The following is a 22,929-nucleotide window of genomic DNA, read 5'->3' as shown; positions in this document are numbered from 1 at the left end:
ATGTTGAAGTCTAAAAAGCTTAGTACGTTCTGTTCATAACATATTCTAGTTTTGGGAACAGAACTATATTGAGATGAAATGTTTAATTGATGCTTTATGTCGGCCAAAATCCATCTCGTTCCATATTCTCCCATTGCCCGCCAGTGGGCTTCCTTTCACTACCATATTTGGTAGTGAGTGGAAACGTCAACCGGATGCTTCACATATATACATCCAGTGAAATATCTGTCTCCTTGTTCTATCTGTGATATAACTGAAGCACCAGCAATAACAAGGGACTGAAGGTAAAAGCACATATTTTTTTATAACGTAAAAGGCAGATCAATAATACTTAAAATGAATAGATATAAACTGTAACTCAATCATAAAGATTTGTAATTATTTAAAAGTTGACTAGTCGCAACTAACGTACAATTTCGCGAGTTCACGCGACCCATCCGTTTTACTATCTTGTTAGTAGGTAACTAACCTGCGACACATGCCGCCGTTGTTGGAAGAAAAACAAGCTCAGCGGACATTCGTTGGTTGTTTTTTGGAGGCAGTGTGATCACTGGTAGAGGTCAATTAATTTTGTAAACATCAGTCATTGGTAGCTAGGTACGCTTGCTAACAGTACTACAGTAGATGGCTAGCTAACCGGCCATTGTTCACAGCAGGTTTGACCGAGACACACTCAGTTCGAAGAGTGTGTTAACGAACCATTATCCAGGTGTCATTGCTGTTCATTCAACCACACATCCATGCAGTTGTCTCGTTTTATCTGTCAACAACATTATGACTGGGACAGGTGTAGATATCGACCTAGCCGATTAAACTGAACTCTACGATTTATGATGAGTTGAGTCGGCTAATATCGACCCAGGGTCACTGCTCGACATAACGTTACTCTGAAAAGGCCCGGCATTTGAGGCTTGTCCGCTTCAGTGGAAGTAGCCCAATTTCTGTTTCATTCAGTAACGTTATTTAGCTAAGTTGTATCACCCAAAACATAGTTTTGCTTTTAAAAGTAGAAACCCACCTAGTCGATGCTGTTTCAAGTCTAACGGTTTTTGAATTTGTATCAATTCAAGTGGCTTACTAGTACCGAATTCGATTTTAAAAATTAAGCCATTAAATAGCCAACAGATTTACACTTGATTACTTTAATAATAGTTTTGGAATTGACTGAGTGGAAGGGATCTATTGGATTGTATCTCTGCTAACAATACAGTTCAAACAGACACACCAGTCACTTCTGTGTAATGCCTGGCCCCTCCCACTGTTAGTAGTTTTATTATGCTAACAGATAAACATTGAACATTTGACGACTCTCCCATCACCCAATAGTAGATGGTTAGATTGATGTACATTTACATTACATTTAAGTCATTTAGCAGATGCTCTTATCCAGAGCGACTTACAAATTGGTGCATTCACCTTATGACATCCAGTTCAGCCTGAAGCAGAACATGTTGTCCTTTATGTTTCTAGGCACTGATAATGCTGGTTCCCCCAAAAACTATCACTTATTTTAAATTAGTCTCTATTTTGAAAGTTGAGAACTTGATTGCTGACATGCAAAACATTTTGGGACTATATCAACAATGGACTAATAGGTTTTGGTTGGAGTTTTCCTTTAAGAGATTTGGGACAGTAACCAAAGGTCGCTGGTTTGAATCCCCAAGGTTAAAAATCTGCTGATGTGCCCTTGAGCAAGGAACTTAACCCCAATTTTTTTCTGTAAGTTGCTCTGGATCAGCTTGTCTGCAAAATGACTCAAATGTATAATGTTGTGCTATTTCTGCCATCTTGCCACGATCATGGAGCTGGGAAGCAGAATGTTTAGGATCGCCACAGACGACTGGCCTATTAGTAGGTAGACGTAGGGGAAAAGCTCATCCTCTAAAGCGGAACAACTTTGCTTGTGATTCCTTGAAATTCACACTGTGACATGATGACCTGCAATTTGAATTGTGCTTTGGTAGATGCTTGAGAGCATCAGCTGTTCCGGACAACTGTGTGATCACTGTCTCCGTAGCCGATGTAAGACCTTTTAAACAGGTCAACATTCACAAGGCCGCAGGGCCAGACTGATTACCAGGATGTGTATTCCGAGCATGCGCTGCCCAACTGGCAAGTGTGTTCACTGATATTTTCAACCTGTAACTGACTGAGTCTGTAATACCAACATGTTTCAAGCATACCATCCTAGTCCCTGTGCCCAAGAACACTAAGGTAACCTGCCTAAATGACTATGACTACCGACCCTTAGCACTCACGTCTGTAGCCATGAAGTGTTTTGAAAGGCTGGTCATTGCTCACATCAACACCATTATCCCAGAAACCCTAGACTCACTTCAATTTGCATACCGCCCCAACAGATACACAGATGAACCGATCTCTTTTGCACTCCACACTGCCCTTTCCCACTTGGGCAAAAGGAACACCTATGTGAGAATCCTATTCCTTGATTACAGCTCAGCGTTTAACACCACCATAGTGCCCTCAAAGCTCATCAATAAGCTAAGGACCCTGAGACTAAACACCTCCCTCTGCAACTGGATCCTGGACTTCCTGATGGGCCGCAGGTGGTAAGGGTAGGAAACAACACATCCGCCACGCTGACCCTCAACACAGGGGCCCCTCAGGGGTGCGTGCTCAGTCCCCTCCTGTACTCCCTGTTCACTCATGACTGCACGACTTCAGTACCAACATTAAGTTTGCAGATGACACAACAGTGGTAGGCCTGATCACCGACAATGACAACACCGCCTATAGGAGGTCGTCAGAGACCTGACCATGTGGTGCTAGGACAACAACCTCTCCCTCGACGTGATCAAGACAAAGGGGATAATTGTGGACTACAGGAAAATGAGGACTGCGTACGCCCCCATTCTCATCGACGGGGCTGCAGTGGAGCCGGTCGAGAGTATCAAGTTCCTTGGTGTCCACATCACCAACAAACTATCATCATCCAAACACACTAAGACAGTCATGAAGAGGGCACAACAAAGCCTATTCCCCAGGAGACTGAAAAGATTTGGCATGGGTCCTCAGATTCTCAAAAGGCTCTACAGCTGCACCATCGAGAGCTGGTTGCATCACTGCCTGGTATGACAATTGCTCGGCCTCCGACTGCAAGGCACTACAGAGGGTCGTGCGTATGGCCCAGACATCACTGGTGTCAAGCTTCCTGCCATCCTGGACCTCCATACCAGGCTGTGTTAGAGGAAGGCCCAAAAAAATGTCCAAGACTCCAGCCACCCTAGTTATAGACTGTTTTCTCAGCTACCACACGGCAAGCGGTTCCGTAGGGCCAAGTCTAGGTCCAAAAGGCTTCTTATCAGCTTCTATCCCCAAGCCATAAGACTGCTGAACAATTAATCAAATGGCTACCAAGACTTATTGCATTGTCTCCCCCTCTTTTATGCTGCTGCTGCTGCTCTGTTTATTATCTATGCATAGTCACTTTAACTCTACCTACATATATAGCCTCGCTACTGTTATTTGACTTTTTTTTTGACAAATACAGTTTTATTTTACACTGCAGTGTTCAGGCATGTTGCCCATCCCTTGGATAGAGACACATCACAACTGCCATACCTGCAGAGAGCCTGTCTCATCTCTTTACCTGGTATCACCAGAGTACCAGTACTGTACCCAGTACTGTACCCTACCCTATCTGTCATAGAGGTCGACTGACTGATTTTTCAACGCCGATCCCGATTATTGGATGACCAAAAAAAGCTGAATACAGATTTAATCGGACGTTTTTTATTATTTTATTAATATATATTTTTTTTAACCCCTTTTCTCCCCAATTTCGTGGTATCTAATTGTTAGTAATTACTATATTGTCTCATCGCTACAACTCCCGTACGGGGTCGGTAGAGACGAAGGTCGAAAGCCATGCGTCCTCCGAAACCCAACCAAGCCGCACTGCTTCTTAACACAGCGCTCATCAAACCTGGAAGCCAGCCGCACCAATGTGTCGGAGGAAACACCGTGCACCTGGCGACCTTGGTTAGCGTGCACTGCGCCCGGCTTGCCACAGGAGTCGCTGGTGTGTGATGAGACAAGGATATCCCTACCGGCCAAGCCCTCCCTAACCCGGACGACGCTAGGCCAATTGTGCGTCGCCCCACGGACCTCCTGGTCGCGGCCAGCTGCGACAGAGCCTGGGCGCGGCCGGCTGCGACAGAGCCTGGGCGCGAACCCAGAGACTCTAGTGCAGCCAGCACTGCGATGCAGCGCCCTAGACCACTGCGCCACCCGGGAGGCCCTTATTATTATTTCGAAATTGGGTGGTGTATCGTCAGTTCCTCTTGTCATGTCAGTCATTGCATACTTTAGTTATTTATAACTTGTCAGAAATGTCCAGATCAACTAGCCCATGTCAGCTAATGTTTGAGAGGTAGCTGAGAGGTAACTGGCAGTTATTTGGGTGTGTAGCCAAGTGATGCACTGCCCATCCGGCTGTTACACTACAAGTTGGGGATTATTGGGGTGCCCATAGTGACCGGGAGTGCTGCCAGCCTGTACCAGGGCAAGCTGCGACAGGTGTCTGCTGGGTTCTAACTGGGCAGAGCTGGCTGCAGAACAGACACAGACCCAACACTGTCTGGTGATGAGGATCCACATACACACGGGCAGGGGGTGGTCAAAAAGAGGAGTCCGTCAACACAGACTTGTCGGTTAATTGAAAAACATGTCAACCTTGATGATCACATTTTTTGCACTCCTCACTTTATACATGCATGCCTGTGAAGGTGTCCTCGTGCTTCCCATCCAAAACGGTTTGGAACACAGTGACGTAGGGATGTAAGGCACTGCATCTAAGTGTGTCACTACAGTCCCTGGTTCGAATCCAGACTGTATCACATCTGACCGTGATTGGGAGTCCCATAGGGGGGCACATAATTGGCCCAGCGCCGTTCGGGAATTTGTTCTTAATTAACTGACTTGCCTAGTTAAATAAAAAATATATTATGACAATTTGGTTTTGGCCTTTTGGCAAAGGTTTTTTTTCTGGAGGCAAGCTGAAGTTCGGAAGCAGAAGTCTAAACGCCATCGGTGATTGGTCAACAGTAGGGATGCTTCAATGTGGTGTTTGTCATTCAACAATACACAAATAATTTTCATGCACATTTATATTACTTGAAATACTCTACCAAACATCCTATTTAGGTGTAAAATTGTGAGCCTAAAATCTACTCAGCAAAAACTTCTAAATTAATTACAGATTTATTGAGTTATCTTACATTTATTCTGATGAGTTTGAGGAAGCCTTAAGAGGCTGCATTTCTGTTTACAACCCTCAGCAGTTCTTCAGTGGAAGTAGGGCATTTCCATGGTAACAGAAATACGTGGACTTCGATTTTTCACTTTAAAATGTATACCTAAAATAATGTTTTTTGTTAGAAGTTTAACAAACAATAGAACAATGCACTGCTTTTAACAATTTCCATAAAACACGTTACAAAAACATATTTACAGGTAGAACTGTGCAGATACAAAGTTGGGTAACCATATAAAACTGAGGGAGATTTTACTGTAATTCTGTTACTAAACAGTTTTTTTTTTTTCCGAGTGTATGTACCAAGACTTACTTTACCATTGTACAGGTGAGGTGATCAGCACCAAGTAGCCTACAGGGATTTTTATGCCATTGAAGCCTTTGGGTAGGCTGCCTAAGTGTTTATTTTTCAGGTCGCCTAAATGGAACACAAGGTGTAAACATAAACAACTATAACCAGATATAAAGTGTGTGTGTGTGTGTGTGTGTGTGTGTGTGTGTGTGTGTGTGTGTGTGTGTGTGTGTGTGTGTGTGTGTGTGTGTGTGTGTGTGTGTGTGTGTGTGTGTGTGTGTGTGTGTGTGTGTGTGTGTGTGTGTGTGTGTGTGTGTGTGTGTGTGTACACACATAATCACAGCAAAAAAATAACCGCCCTCTCACTGTCAACTGCGTTTATTTTCAGCAAGCTTAACATGTGTAAATATTTGTATGAACATAACAAGATTCAACAACTGAGGCATAAACTGAACAAGTTCCACAGACATGTGACTAACAGAAATTGAATAATGTGTCCCTGACAAAGAGGGATTCAAAATCAAAAGTAACAGTCAGTATCTGGTGTGGCCACCAGCTGCATTAAGTACTGCAGGGCATCTCCTCCTCATGGACTGCACCAGAATTGCCAGTTCTTGCTGTGAGATGTTACCCCATTTTTCCACCAAGGCACCTGTAAGTTCCCAGACATTTATGGTGGGAATGGCCCTAGCCCTCACCCTCTGATTCAACAATCCCATTGAGCACGTCTGGGACCTGTGATCCGGGCTCTTCGCTGGCTATGGCAGAACACTGACATTCCTATCTTGCAGGAAAACCGGCACATAACAAGCAGTATGGCTGGTGGCATTGTCATGCTGGAGGGTCATGTCAGGATGAGCCTGCAGGAAGGGTACCACATGAGGGAGGAGGATGTCTTCTCTATAACGTACAGGGTTGAGATTGCCTGCAATGACAACAAGCTCAGTCCGATAATGCTGAAACACACCGCCCCAGACCATGATGGAACCTCCACCTCCAAATCAATCCCTCTCCAGAGTACAGGCCTTAGTGTAACGCTCATTCCTTCAACGATAAACACGAATCCGACCATCACCCTGGGTGAGACAAAACCACGACTTGTCAGTGAAGAGCACTTTTTGCCAGTCCTGTCTGGTCCAGCGATGGTGGGTTTGTGCCCATAGACGACGTTGTTGCCGGTGATATCTGGTGAAGACCTGCCTTACAACGGGCCTGCAAGCCCTCAGTCCAGCTTCTCTCAGCCTATTGCGGACAGTCTGAGCACTGATGGAGGGACGGTGCGTTCCTGGTGTAACTCGGGCAGTTGTTGTTGCCATCCTGTACCTGTCCCGCAGGTGAGATGGTCAGATGTACCGATCCTGTGCAGGTGTTGATACGTGGTCTGCCACTGCGAGGATGATCAGCTGTCCGGCCTGTCTCCCTGTAGCGCTGTCTTAGGCCTGCCTACTGTCTGTAAGCTGTTAGTGTCTTAACGACGGTTCCACAGGTACATGCTCATGAATGCTTGTTCAATGAAACAAACAATGGGAAACGGTGTTTAAACCTGTTACACACACACACAGTTGAAGTCGGAAGTTTACATATACACTGCTCAAAAAAATAAAGGGAACACTAAAATAACACATCCTAGATCTGAATGAATGAAATATTCTTATTCAATACTTTTTCTTTACATAGTTGAATGTGCTGACAACAAAATCACACAAATTATCAATGGAAATCAAATTTATCAACCCATGGAGGTCTGGATTTGGAGTCACAATCAAAATTAAAGTTAAAAACCACACAACAGGCTGATCCAACTTGGGTGTAATGACCTTTAGAAAAGTCAAAATGAGGCTCAGTAGTGTGTGTGTGTGGCCTCCACGTGCCTGTATGACCTCCCTACAACGCCTGGGCATGCTCCTGGTGAGGTGGCGGATGGTCTCCTGAGGGATCTCCCCCGAGACCTGGACTAAAGCATCCGCCAACTCCTGGACAGTCTGTGGTGCAACGTGGCATTGGTGGATGGAGCGAGACATGATGTCCCAGATGTGCTCAATTTGATTCAGGTCTGGGGAACGGCTGGGCCAGTCCATAGCACTGCCATTGTGTGGGTTGCCTTCCTCTTGCAGGAATTGCTGACACTCCAGCCACATGAGGTCTAGCATTGTCTTGCATTAGGAGGAACCCAGGGCCAACCGCACCAGCCTATGGTCTCACAAGGGGTCTGAGGATCTCCTCTCGGTACCTAATGGCAGTTAGGCTACCTCTGGCGAGCACATGGAGGGCTGTGCGGCCTCCCAAAGAAATGCCACCCCACATTATGACTGACCCACCGCCAAACCGGGCATGCTGGAGGATGTTTCAGGCAGCAGAACGTTCTCCACGGCGTCTCCAGACTGTCACGTCTGTCACATGTGCTCAGTGTGAACCTGCTTTCATCTGTGAAGAGCACAGGGCACCAGTGGTGAATTTGCCAATCTTGGTGTTCTTTGGCAAATACCAAACGTCCTGCACGGTGTTGGGCTGTAAGCACAACCCCCACCTGTGGACGTCGGGCCCTCATACCACCCTCATGGAGTATGTTTCTGACCGTTTGAGCAGAAACATGCACATTTGTGGCCTGCTGGAGGGCATTTTGCAGGGCTCTGGCAGTGCTCCTCCTGCTCCTCCTTGCACAAAGGTGGAAGTAGCGGTCCTGCTGCTGGGTTGTTGCCCTCCTATGGCCTCCTCCACGTCTCCTGATGTACTGGCCTGTCTCCTGGTAGCGCCTCCATGCTCTGGACACTACCCTGACAGACATAGCAAACCTTCTTGCCACCGCTCACATTGATGTGCCATACTGGATGGGCTGCACTACCTGAGCCACTTGTGTGGGTTGTAGACTCCGTCTCATGCTACCACTAGAGTGAAAGCACCGCCAGCATTCAAAAGTGACCAAAACATCAGCCAGGAAGCATAGGAACTGAGAAGTGGTCTGTGGTCACCACCTGCAGAACCACTCATTTATTGGGGGTGTCTTGCTAATTGCCTATAATTTCCACCTGTTGTCTATTCCATTTGCACAACAGCATGTGAAATTTATTGTCAATCAGTGTTGCTTCCTAAGTGGACAGTTTGATTTCACAGAAGTGTGATTGACTTGGAGTTACATTGTGGTGTTTAACCTCTCGGAACTGTCCGCAACTACATTTATTTGACCGTTGCGCTATGCTAATTATCTTACTAGAAAATATTCGTGAAATATAGTGAAGCACAGCTTAGCCTTTTGTTAATCACCCTGTCGTCTCAGGTTTTGAAATTATGCTTTACAGCGATAGCAAGACAAGTGTTTGTAAGTTTATCGATAGCCTAGCATAGCATTATGTCCAGCTAGCAGCAGGAAGCTTGGTCACGAAAATCAGAAAAGCAATACAATTAACCGTTTACCTTTTGATCTTCGGATGTTTTCACTGACGAGATTCCCAGTTAGACAGCAAATGTTCCTTTTGTTCCATAAAGATTATTTTTATACCCAAAATACCTCCGTTTGTTTGTCACGTTATGTTGAGGAATCCACCTGAAATTCCAAATTATATCCATAATATCAACAGAAACATGGCAAATGTTTTTTATAATCAATCCTCAAGGTGTTTTTCAAATATCTATTCGATAATATATCAACCGGGACAGTTGGCTTTTCAGTAGGACCGGGAGGAAAAATGTCTACCTCTCTCTTTTACGCAATAATCACTCTGAGAGCCATCAGCTGACCACTTATGTGTTCAATGTGCCAATGTATTAGTTTACGCTCATTCTTCAACATAAAGGCGTGAAACTACGTCTAAAGGGTGTAGACACCTTAGGGAAGACGTAGAAAAAGGAATCTGGTTATTATCCATTTCAATGGCCAATAGGAATGCATAGAAAGACAGGGGTTTCAAAATAAGGGTCACTTCCTGATTGGATTTTTCTCAGGATTTCGCCTGCAATATCAGTTCTGTTATACTCTCAGACAATATTTTTATAGTTTTGGAAACGTTAGACTGTTTTCTATCCTAACCTGTCAATTATATGCATATTCTAGCATCTGGTCCTGACAAAATAGGCAGTTTACTTTGGGAATGTTATTTTTCCAAAAATAAAAATAGTGCCCCCTAGCTTCAAGAGAGCTTCCTCTCCTGTTCCCTTTATTTTTTATGAGCAGTATACTTAAAACGAGTTTTAATAACTCCAATTTTCAACCACTCCACACATTTCTTGTTAACAGACTATAGTTTTGGCAAGTCGGTTAGGACATCTACTTTGTGCATAAATTTTCTAACAATTGTTTACAGACAGATTATTTCACTTATAATTCACTGTATCGCCATTCTAGTGAGTCAGAAGTTTACATGCACTAAGTTGACTGTGCCTTTTAAACAACTTGGAAAATTCCAGAAAATGATGTCATGGCTTTAGAAGCTTCTGATAGGCTAATTGACATCATTTGAGTCAATTGGAGGGGGGGGGGGGCCTTGCAAGTCAATGAACACCATCCTAACCGTGAAGCACGGGGGTGGCAGCATCATGTTGTGGGGGTGCTTTGCTGCAGGAGGGACTGGTGAACTTCACAAAATGGATGGCTTCATGAGAGAGAAAAATGATGTGGATATATTGAAGCAACATGACCTAAAACAGGGATTTTTTAAAAACTAGGATTAAATGTCAGGAATTGTTAAACTGAGTTTTATTGTATTTGACTAAGGTGTATGTAAACTTCCGACTTCAAGTGTGTGTGTGTGTGTGTGTGTGTGTGTGTGTGATATATCTATCTCGCTCTCTCAAAGATTGAGTTAAAAATTATATAAATAGCAATTGCCAAAATAAAAGCTAGACAGTCAGGGAGAATAGAACATTTCCAAAACCAATTCATTTGGCACTAATAATTTTGTTATGAGCATAAGATCACAGCATTAGCCATGGCAAAATGCATAGAACTGCAGGAAACTAGCTTTTAAAACTGAAAAATCTTCTCTCAGCTCCATGGCTGAGTATGTAAAATCGCATGAAATTAGTTTTTTTAATAATTAAAATAAATCTCTGCTCCTTGGAGAAATGTGTAGAATTGCATGAAATTGCCTCAAATTTTCTCTAAAATGTTGCTGCCCTACACTCACGTCTACAACCTAAGCCCCCTTTTGATCTAGGAAAACGCCCTGGCCTGTGTACCTGGTTAAGTTAAACTGGGTACCTAAAATAGGAAAGTCACTGTTGGACATCTGACCATGCCTCTAATTTAAAGTTTACATTACATACATCTTGGAAAGGTGACATTTACGTAATCGTCATGCGGACAATCATTTTCCATTGTCATAAACCTACAATAAGTATTCAGGTCATTTCAAAATATTTGTTTATTATGAAAATGTATCCTCTTTCAATTGTGGTTAATATCTTGGTATCTTTGATCTTTCTGTCCCCTAGGCACTGTGAGACATTCGTCAGAGACACATCTGACTCCCTTCCCCAGCAGTCACAGCTCCCCTTCCCTGTATTTCCCCTGTGACCCCCACCCTGAGCCCCAGCATGAATGACATCAGTGTGGTCAGAGAGGGCTGGCTCCATAAGAGGGGTGAGCTGAGATGAGCTTCACTCATCGCTGTCTCACAGTGTCTCTGTTTCTAGGACACTGTGAGTCCACTCAGAATTAGTTAAACCCTAATATGTATGGCTGATGTGCCTCTCTCACTCTGCCCCTCTCTCTCTCTCCTCCTCCCCCCTCACTCCTGCCCTTCTCCCTCCCTGCAGGAGAGTACATTAAGACGTGGAGGCCGCGGTACTTCATCCTGAAGAGTGATGGCTCCTTCATCGGCTACAAGGAGAAGCCAGAGATGTCGTCCGACCACAGCCTCCCACCCCTCAACAACTTCTCTGTGGCAGGTTGGTGTCTGTCATTTCTGGGCCAACTTCTAGAGCCTGGTGGTACTTGGATGATGATGAGAGTTTCCTAGTCATGTTCACATAGATTGTCTCTCCTTTGATTCCTTGTGTCCGTCAGCAGGAAGAACAGTTTCCTCTCCTTGAATCCTCTCCTCACTTCATGAGCTACTGTTTTGAGGAGGTGTAGAGAGAATGGGAGGAGAGGAATCGAGGGAAGACTGTTGAGATTCACCCAGTGTCTACAGTAGCACACTCAAACCTCTCCATTACTCCCTGTCTGCAGAGTGCCAGCTGATGAAGACTGAACGGCCCAGGCCCAACACGTTTGTCATCCGCTGCCTACAGTGGACCACAGTCATAGAGCGCACCTTCCACGTGGAGAGTAACGAGGAAAGGTGAGAACTGAAAGTTCCAGAGGCAGGGACAATGTGCAAGAGTTGACTGGGTATTTGTTTATCTGTAAAATGGGCAATGCCCTCCTTCTACAAGTTGTTATTTTTACTTCACCAACTTTCAGGATTAGAGGTCTGCAATTGACCTCACTAGTTAATCACCCTCATACCCACCTGTATCCACACACACACTCAGTCAGTGTAGATTCATGTCTTTTGGGCTTGAAGTGGTCTACATTGAACTCCCTCTCCCCTTCCAGGGAGGAATGGATGCGGGCGATCCAAGCGGTGGCCAACGGCCTGAAGACGCGAGTGGAAGAGGCTCCCATGGACATAACGTTTGGCTCCTCCAGCGACTGCAGCGGCATGGAGGAGATGGAGGTGGCCATGTCCAAGTCCCGCAACAAAGTGGTCAGTGTTCTCCTGTCCCCCTACCAACCTAGGAGACCTGACAGTGTCGCCCTACCAACCTAGCAGACCTGTCGGTGTTCTCCTGTCCCCCTACCAACCTAGCAGACCTGTCAGTGTCCCCCTTGCAACCTGGCAGACCTGTCAGTGTACTCCTGTCCCCCTAGCAACCTGGCAGACCTGTCAGGTGTTCTCCTGTCCCCCTACCAACCTGGCAGACCTGTCGGTGTACTCCTGTCCCCCTACCAACCTAGCAGACCTGTCGGTGTACTCCTGTCCCCCTACCAACCTAGCAGACCTGTCGGTGTACTCCTGTCCCCCTACCAACCTAGCAGACCTGTCGGTGTACTCCTGTCCCCCTACCAACCTAGCAGACCTGTCGATGTACTCCTGTCCCCCTACCAACCTAGCAGACCTGTCGGTGTACTCCTGTCCCCCTACCAACCTAGCAGACCTGTCGGTGTACTCCTGTCCCCCTACCAACCTAGCAGACCTGTCGGTGTACTCCTGTCCCCCTACCAACCTGGCAGACCTGTCGGTGTACTCCTGTCCCCCTACCAACCTGGCAGACCTGTCACTGTCCTCCTGTCCCCCTACCAACCTGGCAGACCAGTCAGTGTCCCCCTAGCAGACCAGTCAGTGTCCCCCTAGCAGACCAGTCAGTGTCCCCCTAGCAGACCAGTCAGTGTCCCCCTAGCAGACCAGTCAGTGTCCCCCTAGCAGACCAGTCAGTGTCCCCCTAGCAGACCAGTCAGTGTCCCCCTAGCAGACCAGTCAGTGTCCCCCTAGCAGACCAGTCAGTGTCCCCCTAGCAGATGTGTCAGTGTCCCCCTAGCAGATGTGTCAGTGTCCCCCTAGCAGACGTGTCAGTGTGCCCCTAGCAGACGTGTCCCCCTAGCAGACGTGTCAGTGTCCCCCTAGCAGGCGTGTCAGTGTCCCCCTAGCAGACGTGTCAGTGTCCCCCTAGCAGACGTGTCCCCCTAGCAGGCGTGTCAGTGTCCCCCTAGCAGACGTGTCCCCCTAGCAGGCGTGTCAGTGTCCCCCTAGCAGGCGTGTCAGTGTCCCCCTAGCAGACCTGTCAGTGTCCCCCTAGCAACCTGGCAGAACTGTCAGTTTTCTCCTGACCCCCTACCAACCTAGCAGATGTGTCAGTGTCCCCCTAGCAGACGTGTCAGTGTCCCCCTAGCAGACGTGTCAGTGTCCCCCTAGCAGACGTGTCCCCCTAGCAGACGTGTCCCCCTAGCAGACGTGTCCCCCTAGCAGACGTGTCCGTGTCCTCCCAGCAGACCTGTCAGTGTCCTACTGTCCCTCTACCAACCTTGCAGACTTCTCAGTGCTCTTTGTGTTTGTCCAACAGCCCTCCTCTAGATGTGGCTGCTTTTGTCCATTGGAACCTCTGCATCCTAGTTCAGAGTATCTACTACTCCTTAGTAACAATACCTCATCACAGCTGGTTTACCATCTCCCTATGTGACCTGGGCCATAGTGTGTGTTGGTGCGTTTTCTGCTCCATTCTCTGCCCGTTCTTCATCTAAAACCATTGTGCAGGTCTATGTAAACTCTTTATTACTCATAAGCTGTAATTGTCATGGTCAAATAAATCCTGTTATCCAAACTGTCTTGAAGAAGACTGAGATTTGAACCCTCAAGGTGTTTGTCCCCCCCACACCCCCCACAGACCATGAGTGACTTTGACTACCTGAAGCTGCTGGGGAAGGGGACGTTTGGTAAGGTGATCCTGGTGAAGGAGAAGGCCACAGGGATGTACTACGCCATGAAGATCCTGAGGAAAGAAGTCATAATCGCTAAGGTAAACATTTGGCATTCAAGAGACTGGCAGTTACTCAGACAGATGTGTCCAAAGTGGTTCTTTATATAGGGCATTACCAGGACCCATAGGGCGCTGGTTAAAAGTAGTATTGCACTACATAGGGAAAAGACTACTGGGCCCAGATTCACAAAACCTTAAGAAATTACTTTTTCCCCTTCACTATAGACTTAAGAAGAAAGTTAAGCAAAGTTTCTATTCCTCAAAAAGATTCTTGGAAATTTGCTTTGGCTGTTTCTAATGTTTCTCCTCAAGCAAAAAGTTAAGAAGAAATAATGTCCTTGGAAATTAATTCCAAGATGGTTAACCGTTGTGGCCATGTCCAAGGCAGTGAGAGAATAAGCTCATGAAAGCAATTGAACATGTTTAATTTACTCGCAAACTTAATCTGAAATATTCAGTATTGATTATTTTAAACCCAAGAACGTGTTTTAGAACAGTGATCTCAATACAAAATATGCTAACATGATTGCCATTGCTAGCTAGATAGCTAGTTAAACTGGTTGCCTAGCAACAAACATTGTCATTAACATTAATATTTTTTTTATTTCTTAAGATTTTGCATTAGATGTTTTGTGAATCTGAGCCGTGCACCATATCCCTGGAAGTCTTGATTTTGATGACATTTTCCTTTTTCATTTGAGTCATTTAGCAGACACTCTTATCCAGAGTGATTTACAGTAGTGAGTGCATATATTTTCATATTTGTTTGTACTGGTCCCCTGTGGGAATCGAACCCACATCCCTTGCATTACCAAGTGAGCCACAGCACTAATTATGCACATTTACTTCAAGGTTCTATTTTGGATTCTTCAGTAGCCCAGAAGTCCAAATCCAGTTGTCCACTGCTGAGTGTATCTGTCCATCATGGTGTGTTTTTGTGTGATGTGTTCCATAAGGATGAGGTAGCACACACGGTAACAGAAAGCAGAGTCCTTCAGAATACGAGGCATCCCTTCTTAACGGTGAGTTCCTAACTGACGACATCTGACCCTACTGAACACTGATTGTATTTCACCAAGTAGCCATTTGATTCAAAAGTGGTCACTAATTCGGACTGTCTTGTCTCCCCCCCAAACACACACACACACACACAGACACTGAAATACGCGTTCCAAACACATGACCGGCTATGCTTTGTGATGGAATATGCAAACGGAGGAGAGCTGTTCTTTCACTTGTCACGGGACCGCGTGTTCACAGAAGACCGAGCACGGTTCTACGGTGCGGAGATTGTGTCTGCGCTGGAGTACCTCCACTCACGGGACGTTGTCTACAGAGACCTGAAGGTAATGGCCGCTTCCCTGACTGGATGTCTGGCTGATGTTTCCCTGACTCGCCCATACCTTTACACGCACCTCCTCATATTGAAAGTATATTCTCAAGACTAACATTTCGCACAATAGGAAATATGGGCTGATTTTTAAGATTAAGCCCAGTCTTGGATTTAAAGTGCTTCTGAATTGGTCTAGGCTCAATCCTACCATAGACTGAACTAGAAGAGCACCAGTCTCTTGGTGAAAAGCCTGTAAGCCTGTGGCACTTATTACAGTCAGCTGTCATGTTAGCAGTGGTATTTTCTGCTGCTGACTCTCTCCTGTGGTCACTCACTCACTCTTGTTCTCATCTCTTTCTCTTCTAGCTGGAGAACTTAATGCTGGATAAAGATGGACACATAAAGATCACAGATTTTGGACTGTGTAAAGAGGGAATCACAGATGGGGCTACCATGAAGACTTTTTGTGGGACTCCAGAATACCTTGCACCTGAGGTAACTACAGCACAGTGAACAAAATCATACATTCTAGTTGTGCTTTGAATAGTACATTGCAGTGTGTCCAGTTAACAATTTCAGATGCATTCCTTGCTGGTTTCTTGTCTTGGACTGGTTTACAGTCAATAATTGTCTATCCTGCAAAGAAAGTTAATAACTTGACTTTGCCATTGGAAAGTAAATTATTATCAACAGGAATAGACAGCGGGACTGCAAATACACTATATATACATACAGTACCAGTCAAAAGTTTGGACACCCACTCATTCAAGGGTTTTTCTTTATTTTAGCTATTTTCTACATTGTAGAATAATAGTGAAAACATCAACACAATTAAATAAAACACATGGAATCATGTAGTAACCAAAAAAGTGTTACAGAGATCAAAATATTTGTAATTCTTCAAAGCACGCACACACGAAAGTATGTGGAAACCCCTTCAAAATTAGTGGATTCCAGCCACACTCGTTGCTGACCGGTGTATAAAATCGAGCACACAGCTATGAAATCTCCATAGACAAACATTGGAAGTAGAATGGCCTTACTGAAGAGCTCAATGACTTTCAACGTAGCATCGTCAGAGGATGCCACCTTTCCAACAAGTCAGTTTGTCAAATTTCTGCCCTGCTAGAGCTGACCCGGTCAACAGTAAGTGCTGTTATTGTGAAGTGGAAATGTCGAGGAGCAATAACGGCTCAGCCGCGAAGTGGTAGGCCACACAATCTCACAGAACTGGACCACCAACTACTGAAGCATGTAGCGCCTAAAAAAAATGTGTCCTCAGTTGCAACACACCCCACTGAGTTTCAAACTGCCTCTGGAAGAAATGCCAACACAAGAACTGTTCAATGGGTTTCCATGACCGAGTAGCTGCACACAAGCCTAAGATCACCATGCGTAATACCAAGTGTCAGCTGGAGTGGCGTAAAGCTCGCCGCCATTGGACTCCAGGAGCAGTAGAAACATGATCTCTGGAGTGATGAATCACTCTTCACCATATGGCATTTATTCGGATGAATCTGGGTTTGGCGGATGCCAGGAGAACGCTACCTGCCTGAATGTATAGTGTCAACTGTAAAGTTTGGTGGAGGAGGAATAAAGGTATGGTGCTGTTTTTCATGGTTCGGATGTCCACATACTTTTGGTCATGTAGTGTAGGTAATCGTTTACATTGCAACTGAGGTAGAAAGAGACACCGTGCTTTGGCTTCCACATAATTGTATTTGCTATTTCTCTTTTTGTTCTCTCCCTCTCTTTCTCGCTCTCTCCCCCCTCTTTCTCGCGCTCTTTCTCCCTCTCCTGCAGGTATTAGAGGACAATGACTACGGCCGAGCGGTGGACTGGTGGGGTCTAGGTGTGGTCATGTACGAGATGATGTGCGGTCGACTGCCCTTCTACAACCAGGACCATGAGCGGTTGTTTGAGCTCATTCTCATGGAGGAGATCCGCTTCCCCAAGAACCTGGCCCCCGATGCCAAGGCCCTGCTTGCTGGCCTGCTCAAAAAGGACCCCAAGCAAAGGTAGGTGTTGGTGTCTTTAAAATATATATATATATATGTATATATATAAGCCGAACAAAAATGTGAATGCAACATGCTACAATTTCAAAGATTTTACTGCGTTACAGTTCATATAAAGAAATCAGTCAATTTAAATAAATTCAATAAGCTTTATCAATGACTTTCACATGACTGGAATACAGATGTAGATCTGTCGGTCACTAATACCTTTAAAAAAATAAAGTAGGGTTGTGGATCAGAAAACCAGTCCGTATCTGGTGTGACCACCATTTGCGTGACACATCTCCTTCACATAGAGTGGATCAGACTTGATTGTGGCCTGTGGAATGTCATCCCACTCCTCTTCAATGGCTATGCGAAGTTGCTGGATATTGGTGGGAACTGGAACACGCTGTCGTTCATGTCGACCCAGATCATCCCAAACATTCTCAATGGGTGACAAGTCTGGTGAGTATGCAGGCCATGGAAGAACTGGGACATTTTACACAATTCCTGGAAGCTGATAGGTCCTTGTTACATGGGGTCATGCGTTATCATGCTGAAACATGAGGTGATGGCGGCAGATGAATGACACAACAATGGGCCTCAAGATCTCGTCACGGCATATCTGCATTCATATTGCAATCGATAAAATGCAATTGTGTTCGTTGTCCATAGCTTATACCTGCCCTTACATAACCCCACTGCCACCATAGGGCACACTGTTCACAACATTGACATCCGCAAACCACTCGCCCTCACAAAACCGAGATTCAACAATGAAGAGTACACTTCTCCAGTGTGCCAGTGGCCCTCGAAGGTGAGCATTTGCCAACTGAAGTTGGTTACGACGCCAAACTGAAGTCAAAAACCCTGGTGAGGACGACAACCGTGCAGACCCTGAGACGATTTCTGACCGTTTGTGCAGAAATCCGTCGGTTGTGCAAACCCACGGTTTCATCAGCTGTCTGGGTGGCTGGTCTCAGATGATGCCGCAGGTTGAGATTCTGGACTGGTGTGGTTAGACGTGGTCTGCGGTTGTGAGGCTGGTTGGACGTACTGCCAAATTCTGTGAAATGACGTTGGAGGCGGCTTATGGTAGAGAAATTCATCTTCAATTCTCTGACAGCGGTCATGCAGTCAGCATGCCAGTTGCACGCTCCTTCAAAACTTGATACATCTGTGCATTGTGCTGCGTAACAAAACTGTACTTTTTAGAGTGGCCTTTTATTGTTCCCAGCACAGGGTGCACCTGTGCAATGATCATGCTGTTTAATCAGCTTATTGACATGCCACAGCTGTCAGGTGGATGAATTATCTTGACAAAGGAGGAAATCTCACTAACAGGGATGTAAACAAATGTATGCACAAAGTTTGAGAGAAATACATTTTTGTGCATATGGGACATTTCTGAGATCTTTTATTTCAGCGCATGAAACATGGGACAAACACTGCAAGTTGCGTTTTAAATTTTTTTTCAGTATACATTGAGTGAAGAACATAATGGTGATGCTGATCATTCTGTAGGCTTGGAGGTGGACAAGAAGATGCCAAAGATGTGATGACACAGAAGTTCTTCACCAGCATCAACTGGCAGGATGTGGTAGAGAGGAAGCTCTTGCCTCCCTTCAAGCCCCAGGTGACGTCAGAGACGGACACCCGCTACTTTGACGACGAGTTCACAGCACAAACCATCACCGTAACGCCCCCGGACAAGTGTAAGTTGAGGAGTGTTTGTGTGTCTCACTGTTAAAAATGTCTTCAAATCTGGATGGTGATTAATTTTTTTATTGTAAAACAGGTTTTGGAAAAAAAAGTAGTTTGTAGTAAATCTCCTGTTTTTTTTTTTGTTTTTTTTTTCTCTCGTGTGTCATCTCCAGACGACAGCTTAGACTCAGAAGACCAGAACCAGCGCACACACTTCCCTCAGTTCTCTTACTCTGCCAGCATACGGGAGTGACCTCTCTCACATGCGTGCACACACTCACATGAGCAAGCAGGCTAACACACGTTCACACACACTCGCACTGCTGGGGAATTGGGATGACACAAACTGACACTCTCTCAAACAAACAAACAAACAAACACACTCTGACACAGAGAAGCGGTGGAAACATGGATCCAAGAGCATGACGTGATGACTGACCTCCGCAGGCCTGTGTGGATAGACTGGCGGCCTGGTCTCTCATTCTGACGGGACCAGGTGGAAGCGGACAGGGCCGGACAGGGCCTTGGCCATGCCTGCAGGACCCTGCCTGTCTACCCACCACACTACCACTACACTGGGCACATCAAAGCATCAACAGCACTTCACCATCCCTGGGTTATGCCAGCAGATACCACATCACCAGCCGAACGCATGCTTCACCGATCCAACACACACACTTTGACAAGCAACCCCTAAAACCTCCCATACACTGCAGATTTTGTTTTTACTACTGGATAAAAAATAAGTACAAACAAATGTAGAAACACATGAAAGGAGAAAAATATTTTTAAACTAATTTTTCTTTTGATTGTTACAGTTTTAAAAGCCATATTTCTGCAGTTTTCTTTTTTACGAGTGCTCTTGCTGAAAACTTGCTGTTACAAATCGTGTGGACTGTTCCTACAGAGAGAAAGCGGGTCAGGGAGAGAATGAGGGGTGTGTGTACCTCGGAGGGCAGCCATTTCCCTGCTTGCACTGCATGTGTGAATGAATGTGTTTGTATGTTTGAGTGTGTGGAAGGAGAATGTATGAACAACCATTTGAATCTCAACATCTGTTTTATGTTTATGCATTTGCATGTATCTGTTTTGGATTCTGTATGACGGCTAAACGAGGAGAGTTTTAAAGGGAAAGAAGAGTGGTGGTGGAGCTTCCCTGTGGATTGACTTGTTCCTCTGGTGGTTAGAATGCTCAGGATGAAATAAGAGATGGGGGAAGTGTAGAAGTGACCACAGCAATTAACATTGTTCTAGTAGCTGTCACGTTCTGAGCAGAAATATCCAGGAGAATAGCTGTCAATCATTTGTCCAAACTTTTCACTTTTTATTTTGAATTATCAATATATTTTTTTTTTTTGTACTTTTTTTTTGAAGATCATTTGGATGTTCCCATATTTAAGAATGCAAAACTATTAAATCATGGATCACTGATTATTTGTGATGAGGCTAGACTGATAGAAAATTGACACTTCAGTTATTTAACGGTCGATATTGAAGGTTGTGGTTCGTATTTTCAAGGTAATGTAAGTAACAGATTAAGTCCTTTGTCGGGACGTCATAGTAGGACCATTGAACTAGGGTTGGGGTTAGTTCAATTCAGTTAATGTAGGAAGTCAACTGAGTTAACGTCATGGATTGAAACCCTAACCCTGGTGTGAAACAGATGCTGTATATAATGACAAGATGGGCTTGTCTCTGACCTAACAATGGGAGTTGTTGTCTCGAAGGCAGTCGTTCTGCTTATCACTGTATTCCCTTGTGGACAGATTTTTATATTTTTCTCTCTTCCCTCACTCTTCCTCTCTGTGTGAACTTCCCACTATTCACCTGTCCTGAATGCATGTGTACACCCCCTGTCTGACCTATAGCTGACCTATAGAGGAGTGGTTTGGGTGAAACAACCATTGTGTTTCACAGTCAAGTGGTGTGATGTATTTCATTTTTGTTGCCCTTTTCAAAGATTCCTTCACTCAAGGATCAGTAAGACCATGTTTCTTTTCATTGATTTGTGGTCCAACTATTCCTTACTTTGGGAGACATTGTCTCATTTAAATTTATATTATATAAAATAAGTTTAAACATGTTTTTCCTTTTGGTTGTTTGTCATTTTGATCATTCATGTGTTCCTTTTTTAAAGTGCGTGCGTGCTCATGCACAGCAGCAGGTAGATGGGGCATTGTAGAACAGCTCTCTAGTCTGTGCTCAATGCCGGTTTCCTTTAGCCTCTGTACCTGCAGTACAGTCTGACTGCTGTTTGCAAGGGCTGAGGCCATGGGAAACATCCCTATCTTCACCAGCCCATAATCAGACCTTGTAAAGGCAGGACTGGATTTCAGGAACAACCTCCCTCTGATGGATCTCTTTCACGCTGCCTTCAATGTTAGGATGGCCACTAGGAGGTGCTGTAGACTTTTTCTAAAATTGACAGCGGCAGTAAAGCCACACAGGCGGCAACAACGTGCAGTGTGTACATCTAACATGCAAGCCAACACCACTGACCTCTCCTGTAGGCATTGCACACAGACAATCGATATGGAACTCTTTACTGGCAATGTAAATACCAAAAAGGCTTGATGTGTAGGATGATCTGTAGGCTAGAAGGAGAATTGGCAGCTTTGTAGATGGAATTTGAGTTGGAGCTTAACAGTGATTACCTTGCTTCCCTGTATTTTGAATGTGATCAGTAGTCACGAATGTCATATCTCAATGCTGATGTACCAAGAATTCTTTGCTCCTCCCCACCTATTCTTTACCTCCTCCCCAACTAAACCTCAACTTAATAACAAGCTATCTGTTAGGGAGAAGACTATGTCCTGGTAGACAGTTTCAGCCCCCATGTTGTAAGGTTTTACATTGTAACAGGTGTGACCTGCTACAGTATATGGTGGCGTATAATATTTGCAATTATGTGCCAGTAAAGACTTTTACTGAATGAAGTGTTTCATTCTTCATTAGGGTTACTGGGTTCAATATCCCATATGCTATCTTCTGCCCCATCTGCAAGGCACTTTACCCCTAATTCTCTAGGGGTGCTGCTCTCCCATGCTCCCAGCCTGTGATGTGTATGTTGTGTCTATTTGGGTACCATGACAGCAAAAAAAAGTAAGACTTTCCATGCAAATAAACCAATAAAGCAAGCATAGTATTGTAAATGTTTTGAATTTCAAGTTGATTAATGTAGGCTAATTGACTCTGCCCAGTTTACCAAACACCTAATTGACCAACCTTGTTCCTCATCAGCCAACTTCATACTGAATAGATAGATAGATAGCTGCAGGGCCTCTTAAGTGAATGTACAGTCTCCGGTTTGAAGCATCATGGCCAAAACCGTATTCTGCGATTCCATGCCACTGCTGTACTTATACACAAAGGTGAGTTAAAGTTTAAATAGGATGCGTAAAGTTTAGTATGTTTAACGTCCCATAAAGTGTCCAAACATGTAAATATGCTCAGGTGACCCACAGCTGCGTGTTTGTTGATCCCTTTCCAAGTAAAGAAAATGGAATATGAATTTTCTGGGGTTGGGACTGGTTTCCTAGAAAATGTGTAGCCCTTGATCATGACGCTCAGTTCCATTACACGAAGGCATCTTCTTTATGGGGGGAGTTTTGTTAAAGGTGTTTTCACATATAGTCCTCTTTTTGTTGTTTTGTTAATTTTTTTAATTTTTTAATATAACCGATTTTAGTCCTCCATTCCACCGATCTCTATTCCACCAGAACATGTTATTAACACTAACCACTTACATTTTGGAAGAATTTACTACATATAATGCTGTAATGAAAGGTGTTAATCCAATGTAGACTAATTCCCCTTTTGTCTTCTCACTCTATTCAAACCACATAATCGAATAATCAGTTTAAGAAGCTGT

The 22,929-nt window shown here is 44.8% G+C and overlaps 1 protein-coding gene across 1 annotated transcript; it reads left to right on the top strand.

Moving 5' to 3' along the window:
* The first annotated feature begins 218 nt into the window (after window positions 1-218).
* On the top strand, window positions 219-22,214 carry LOC124005175 (RAC-beta serine/threonine-protein kinase-like). Its single transcript, XM_046314172.1, has 12 exons — window positions 219-284; window positions 10,995-11,142; window positions 11,319-11,450; window positions 11,734-11,845; window positions 12,103-12,253; window positions 13,929-14,060; window positions 14,978-15,043; window positions 15,176-15,367; window positions 15,721-15,849; window positions 17,158-17,372; window positions 18,879-19,069; window positions 19,232-22,214. The coding sequence occupies exons 2-12, from the start codon at window positions 11,097-11,099 to the stop codon at window positions 19,309-19,311; spliced, it is 1,446 nt and encodes a 481-aa protein (XP_046170128.1). The 5' UTR covers window positions 219-284; window positions 10,995-11,096; the 3' UTR covers window positions 19,312-22,214.
* Window positions 22,215-22,929: the final 715 nt, after the last annotated feature.

The sequence above is a fragment of the Oncorhynchus gorbuscha genome, linkage group LG19 (assembly GCF_021184085.1).
Source record: "Oncorhynchus gorbuscha isolate QuinsamMale2020 ecotype Even-year linkage group LG19, OgorEven_v1.0, whole genome shotgun sequence".
NCBI classification, from domain to species: Eukaryota; Metazoa; Chordata; class Actinopteri; order Salmoniformes; family Salmonidae; genus Oncorhynchus; species Oncorhynchus gorbuscha.
The sequence above is the reverse complement of the archived record's forward strand: the minus strand, read 5'-3'. Positions and strand labels throughout refer to the sequence as shown.